At 51.3% G+C, this 7,668-nt stretch overlaps 1 protein-coding gene across 1 annotated transcript in view; it reads left to right on the top strand.

Moving 5' to 3' along the window:
- Positions 1-1,139: 1,139 nt before the first annotated feature.
- The window catches only part of LOC133360133 (contactin-4-like), a 55,355-nt gene continuing 48,826 nt past the window's right edge, over positions 1,140-7,668 (top strand). The window contains 1 exon segment of the mRNA XM_061578719.1: positions 1,140-1,171. Coding sequence (XP_061434703.1) covers positions 1,140-1,171 — 32 coding nt within the window.

The following is a 7,668-nucleotide window of genomic DNA, read 5'->3' as shown; positions in this document are numbered from 1 at the left end:
TATTTACCTTTTCTTGTTTCATTGTATGTAATGGCAGAGATTAGGCATGAATAAAGTACAACCATAACCACAATCATGTAAACAGGAATCTATTTTATAGCAATATTTATTATTTGGATTAAATTATTTTAATGGTAGTGTAAACTCGATGTGTACCGACTTTTGGTCCTCTCTGTCAAAGACAAAGATCCCCCATATAGCCTTAACAGACTGGAGGGGCAAGTGCTGTTAGCGAGCATCTATGAAGGCCAGAATGGCACACGAGGGGGTGGGTGGCCAACACCACGCCCGACCGCCTTTGTCTCCCTAGTGACGATGTTTACACACCGCACCAGGTACTCATTTGAGGCTGAGTCGGCCTAAGGGAGGCCCGGGACTGGTTCAGATAATCGTCACCGGTGTTGGCCGTGAGCGGGAATCAAACTCGGCTCACTGGGTTCGCAGCGCAGAGCGCAGAGCGCTAACCGCTACACCACCGCTCCCCTGTACACACACACGTACACACACGTGTACACACACACACGTACACACACGTGTACATGCACACACACGCACACACACGCACACACACGCACACGTACACACACACACGTACACGCACACACACACGTACACACACGAGTGTATAAGCACATGGTGACACCTACTGCAAAGTCGATTTTAAAGAAGACATCATATTGCCGATACGATTGACAAATACGTTTTGATTCCGTGACGTTGCGATGTTACTTGCCCATGATTTCAAAGTGACCATTCTTTACTCGGCGGCGCATTTTAATCTGAGCCCGTCCTCTCGATCTCTCTCCCTCTTGTTTGCGTGTGATGTGATAGGAGTCTTTCGTATCTTCCTTTATTCCTCTATCAGAGATCTCACCTGGCTCGGATACGCAGGAGCACAGGGAATGAACAAAAAAAACATCCAATTATTTTCTCTTTGCTTTTTAGCTCGCAATTGAATACGGAGCCGAATGTGCGGTGAATTTTAAAAACGTGGACAGAGATCGCGCGTGTGGGGAGACGGAGCCTCCCCCTCCGCGGAGTGAGAGATCCGTCCGCCCCCTTTGGTGTTTGACCTCTCCACTGCTGGATGAAAGCCGCCCCCCCCCCCCACGGCGTCTAAGATGAAGCCGCGTGCAGCGATGTTCAGTGGCGTCTACAGCGCCGCAGTTTGGTGTCCGTCCCCTGCACAGATTTAGAGCAGTTGGATAGTACGGTGGGAAAAAAGTTCAAAATTCACATCTGATGCCCATAGACTCAACATCGCCCAGACTCAACACTACCCATTGACTCAACACTGCCCATAGACTCAACACTGCCCATAGACTCAACACTGCCCATAGACTCAACATTGCCCAGACTCAACACTGCCCATAGACTCAACACTGCCCAGACTCAACACTGCCCATAGACTCAACACTGCCCATAGACTCAACATTGCCCAGACTCAACACTGCCCATAGACTCAACATTGCCCAGACTCAACACTGCCCATAGACTCAACACTGCCCATAGACTCAACACTGCCCATAGACTCAACATTGCCCAGACTCAACACTGCCCATAGACTCAACACTGCCCATAGACTCAACATTGCCCAGACTCAACACTGCCCATAGACTCAACACTGCCCATAGACTCAACATTGCCCAGACTCAACACTGCCCATAGACTCAACACTGCCCATAGACTCAACACTGCCCATAGACTCAACATTGCCCAGACTCAACACTGCCCATAGACTCAACACTGCCCATAGACTCAACATTGCCCAGACTCAACACTGCCCATAGACTCAACACCTGCCCATAGACTCAACATTGCCCATACTCACAACACTGCCCATAGACTCAACACTGCCCATATACCCATCAACATTGCCCAGACTCAACACTGCCCATAGACTCAACACTGCCCATAGACTCAACATTGCCCAGACTCAACACTGTCCATAGACTCAACACTGCCCATAGACTCAACATTGCCCAGACTCAACACTGCCCATAGACTCAACACTGCCCATAGACTCAACATTGCCCAGACTCAACACTGTCCATAGACTCAACACTGCCCAGAGACTCAACACTGCCCAGACTCAACACTGCCCAGACTCAACACTGCCCATAGACTCAACACTGCCCATAGACTCAACACTGCCCATAGACTCAACACTGCCCATAGACTCAACACTGCCCATAGACTCAACACTGCCCAGACTCAACACTGCCCATAGACTCAACACTGCCCATAGACTCAACATTGCCCAGACTCAACACTGCCCATAGACTCAACACTGCCCATAGACTCAACATTGCCCAGACTCAACACTGCCCATAGACTCAACACTGCCCAGACTCAACACTGCCCATAGACTCAACATTGCCCAGACTCAACACTGCCCATAGACTCAACACTGCCCATAGACTCAACATTGCCCAGACTCAACACTGCCCATAGACTCAACACTGCCCAGACTCAACACTGCCCATAGACTCAACACTGCCCATAGACTCAACATTGCCCAGACTCAACACTGCCCATAGACTCAACATTGCCCATAGACTCAACACTGCCCATAGACTCACACTGCCCATAAACTCAACACTGACCATAGACTCACATTGCCCAGACTCAACACTGCCCATAGACTCAACACTGCCCATAGACTCAACATTGCCCAGACTCAACACTGCCCATAGACTCACATTGCCCAGACTCACACTGCCCATAGACTCAACACTGCCCATAGACTCAACATTGCCCAGACTCAACACTGCCCATAGACTCAACACTGCCCATAGACTCAACATTGCCCAGACTCAACACTGCCCATAGACTCAACACTGCCCATAGACTCAACATTGCCCAGACTCAACACTGCCCATAGACTCAACACTGCCCATAGACTCAACATTGCCCAGACTCAACACTGCCCATAGACTCAACACTGCCCATAGACTCAACATTGCCCAGACTCAACACTGCCCATAGACTCAACACTGCCCATAGACTCAACATTGCCCAGACTCAACCTGCCATAGACTCAACCACGGCCCATAGACTCAACATTGCCCAGACTCAACACTGCCATAGACTCAACACTGCCCATAGACTCAACATTGCCCAGACTCAACACTTGCCCATAGACTCAACACTGCCCATAGACTCAACATTGCCCAGACTCAACACTGCCATAGACTCAACACTGCCCATAGACTCAACATTGCCAGACTCAACATGCCCATAGACTCAACACTGCCCATAGACTCAACATTGCCCAGACTCAACACTGCCCATAGACTCAACACTGCCCATAGAGCTCAAACATTGCCCAGACTCAACCATGCCCATGACTCAACACTGCCCTAGACTCAACATTGCCCAGACTCAACACTGCCATAGACTCAACACTGCCCATAGACCTCAACATGCCCATGACTCAACATGCCCAGACTCAACACTGCCCATAGACCATCACACTCAAACTAACATGCCCATAGACTCAACATTGCCCAGACTCACACTGCCCATAGACCTCAACACTGCCCATAGACTCAACCTTGCCCATAGACTGCAACACTTCCCATAGACTCAACACTTGCCATAGACTCAACACTGCCCATAGACTCAACATTGCCAGACTCAACACTGCCCATAGACTCAACACTACCCATAGACTCAACACTTGCCCATAGACTCACATTGCCCAGACTCAACACTGCCATAGACTCAACACTGCCCATAGACTCAACATTGCCCAGACTCAACACTGCCCATAGACTCAACACTGCCCATAGACTCAACATTGCCCAGACTCAACACTGCCCATAGACTCAACACTACCCATAGACTCAACACTGCCCATAGACTCAACATTGCCCAGACTCAACACTGCCCATAGACTCAACACTGCCCATAGACTCAACACTGCCCATAGACTCAACACTGCCCAGACTCAACCCTGTCCAAACTCAACACTGCCCATAGACTCAACACTACCCATAGACTCAACACTACCCATAGACTCAACACTACCCATAGACTCAACACTGCCCATAGACTCAACACTGCCCATAGACTCAACACTACCCATAGACTCAACACTGCCCATAGACTCAACACTGCCCATAGACTCAACACTGCCCATAGACTCAACACTACCCATAGACTCAACACTACCCGTAGACTCAACACTGCCCATAGACTCAACACTGCCCATAGACTCAACACTGCCCAGACTCAACCCTGTCCAAACTCAACACTACCCATAGACTCAACACTACCCATTGACTCAACACTGCACATTGACTCATCACATAGAGACCCATGAACTAACACACCGCATCGCGCACTTTCAGATGCGTTCTGTGGCCGTCTGGAACGCTTCTTCCTTCCGATATTGGGAAGCCACCGTGAGCTAAGATGCACCTTTAAATCATCATCATCGTCCAGATTGACAAACTCATTTCTTTAGAACTCATGTTTGTGTTTAGTTGGTTGTCCTTCCCCCGCACCTCTGATCAGCACGGCTGGCTACGTACGGTGCGAAAGAAGTCCAACCCACATCCGTGCATATCCTACAGGTGGCTGCCAAACTCCCCTCCCTTCCTTCCCGTGGGTGAGCAAAAACGCGGCCTTCCCACATTGCTCCGTCTGCACGGGGATAGCGTGTTTCCCCCTCGCACGTGTGGGTTTTCTCCGGGAGCTCTGGTTTCCTCTAACATCTTAATACGTAGAGGGCCGCAGAGCTTGGGGCATTTGTTGGTGGCGCCGGCTCCTAAACACCAAGTGGCTGCTGCTGCTGCCTCCCCACTCCCTCGTCTGTGTGGTTCCTCTTCCTGGTGCCTCTGAGTTGTCCTCTCTCTCTGTTAGTTGTCCTCTCTCTCTCTCTGAGTCGTCCCCTCTGTCTCTCTGAGTCGTCCTCTGTCTCTCTCTGAGTCGTCCTCTCTCTTTCTTTGAGTCATCTCTCTCTGAGTCGTCCTCTCTCTCTTTCTCTGAGTCGTCCTCTGTCTCTCTCTGAGTCGTCCACTCTCTCTCTCTGAGTCGTCCTCTGTCTCTCTCTGAGTCGTCCTCTCTCTCTCTCTGACTCGTCTCTCTCTCTGAGTCGTCCCCTCTCTGAGTCGTCCTCTCTCTCTCTTTTTCTGAGTCATCCCCTTCTCTCTCTCTGACTCGTCTCTCTCTGAGTCGTCCCCTCTCTCTCTGAGTCGTCCCATCTCTCTCTGAGTCATCCTCTCTCTCTGAGTCGTCCTCTCTCTCTGTCTTCTCTTTCTCTGAGTCGTCCTCTCTCTCTGAGTCGTCCTCTGTCTCTCTCTCTGAGTCGTCCACTCTCTCTCTCTGAGTCGTCCACTTCTCTCTCTCTGAGTCGTCCTCTGTCTCTCTCTCTGAGTCGTCCACTCTCTCTCTCTGAGTCGTCCTCTGTCTCTCTCTCTGAGTCGTCCACTCTCTCTCTGAGTCGTCCCCTTCTCTTTCTCTGAGTCGTCCTCTGTCTCTCGCTGAGTCGTCCCCTCTCTCTGAGTCGTCCTCTGTCTCTCTCTCTCTCTGAGTCGTCCCCTTCTCTCTGAGTCGTCCACTCTCTCTATCTCTCTGAGTCGTCCACTCTGTCTCTCTGAGTCGTCCTCTGTCTCTCTCTGAGTCGTCTTCTCTCTTTCTTTGAGTCATCTCTCTCTGAGTCGTCCTCTCTCTCTTTCTCTGAGTCGTCCTCTGTCTCTCTCTGAGTCGTCCACTCTCTCTCTCTGAGTCGTCCTCTGTCTCTCTCTGAGTCGTCCTCTCTCTCTCTCTGACTCGTCTCTCTCTCTGAGTCGTCCCCTCTCTGAGTCGTCCTCTCTCTCTCTCTTTCTGAGTCATCCCCTTCTCTCTCTCTGACTCGTCTCTCTCTGAGTCGTCCCCTCTCTCTCTGAGTCGTCCCATCTCTCTCTGAGTCATCCTCTCTCTCTGAGTCGTCCTCTCTCTCTCTGTCTTCTCTTTCTCTGAGTCGTCCTCTCTCTCTGAGTCGTCCTCTGTCTCTCTCTCTGAGTCGTCCACTCTCTCTCTCTGAGTCGTCCACTTCTCTCTCTCTGAGTCGTCCTCTGTCTCTCTCTCTGAGTCGTCCACTCTCTCTCTCTGAGTCGTCCTCTGTCTCTCTCTCTGAGTCGTCCACTCTCTCTCTGAGTCGTCCCCTTCTCTTTCTCTGAGTCGTCCTCTGTCTCTCGCTGAGTCGTCCCCTCTCTCTGAGTCGTCCTCTGTCTCTCTCTCTCTCTGAGTCGTCCCCTTCTCTCTGAGTCGTCCACTCTCTTTATCTCTCTGAGTCGTCCACTCTGTCTCTCTGAGTCGTCCTCTGTCTCTCTCTGAGTCGTCCTCTCTCTTTCTTTGAGTCATCTCTCTCTGAGTCGTCCTCTCTCTCTTTCTCTGAGTCGTCCTCTGTCTCTCTCTCTCTGAGTCGTCCACTCTCTCTCTCTGAGTCGTCCTCTGTCTCTCTCTGAGTCGTCCTCTCTCTCTCTCTGACTCGTCTCTCTCTCTGAGTCGTCCCCTCTCTGAGTCGTCCTCTCTCTCTCTCTTTCTGAGTCATCCCCTTCTCTCTCTCTGACTCGTCTCTCTCTGAGTCGTCCCCTCTCTCTCTGAGTCGTCCCATCTCTCTCCGAGTCATCCTCTCTCTCTGAGTCGTCCTCTCTCTCTGTCTTCTCTTTCTCTGAGTCGTCCTCTCTCTCTGAGTCGTCCTCTGTCTCTCTCTCTGAGTCGTCCACTCTCTCTCTCTGAGTCGTCCACTTCTCTCTCTCTGAGTCGTCCTCTGTCTCTCTCTCTGAGTCGTCCACTCTCTCTCTCTGAGTCGTCCTCTGTCTCTCTCTCTGAGTCGTCCACTCTCTCTCTGAGTCGTCCCCTTCTCTTTCTCTGAGTCGTCCTCTGTCTCTCGCTGAGTCGTCCCCTCTCTCTGAGTCGTCCTCTGTCTCTCTCTCTCTCTGAGTCGTCCCCTTCTCTCTGAGTCGTCCACTCTCTCGATCTCTCTGAGTCGTCCACTCTGTCTCTCTGAGTCGTCCTCTGTCTCTCTCTGAGTCGTCTTCTCTCTTTCTTTGAGTCATCTCTCTCTGAGTCGTCCTCTCTCTCTTTCTCTGAGTCGTCCTCTGTCTCTCTCTGAGTCGTCCACTCTCTCTCTCTGAGTCGTCCTCTGTCTCTCTCTGAGTCGTCCTCTCTCTCTCTCTGACTCGTCTCTCTCTCTGAGTCGTCCCCTCTCTGAGTCGTCCTCTCTCTCTCTCTTTCTGAGTCAATCCCCTTCTCTCTCTCTGACTCGTCTCTCTCTGAGTCGTCCCCTCTCTCTCTGAGTCGTCCCATCTCTCTCTGAGTCATCTCTCTCTCTGAGTCGTCCTCTCTCTCTGTCTTCTCTTTCTCTGAGTCGTCCTCTCTCTCTGAGTCGTCCTCTGTCTCTCTCTCTGAGTCGTCCACTCTCTCTCTCTGAGTCGTCCACTTCTCTCTCTCTGAGTCGTCCTCTGTCTCTCTCTCTGAGTCGTCCACTCTCTCTCTCTGAGTCGTCCTCTGTCTCTCTCTCTGAGTCGTCCACTCTCTCTCTGAGTCGTCCCCTTCTCTTTCTCTGAGTCGTCCTCTGTCTCTCGCTGAGTCGTCCCCTCTCTCTGAGTCGTCCTCTGTCTCTCTCTCTGAGTCGTCCCCTTCTCTCTGAGTCGTCCACTCTCTCTATCTCTCTGA

This window comes from Lethenteron reissneri, chromosome 67 (assembly GCF_015708825.2).
Source record: "Lethenteron reissneri isolate LAM-NWPU_2019-01 chromosome 67, ASM1570882v1, whole genome shotgun sequence".
NCBI lineage: Eukaryota > Metazoa > Chordata > Hyperoartia > Petromyzontiformes > Petromyzontidae > Lethenteron > Lethenteron reissneri.
This window is presented reverse-complemented; position numbering and strand designations above follow the sequence as displayed.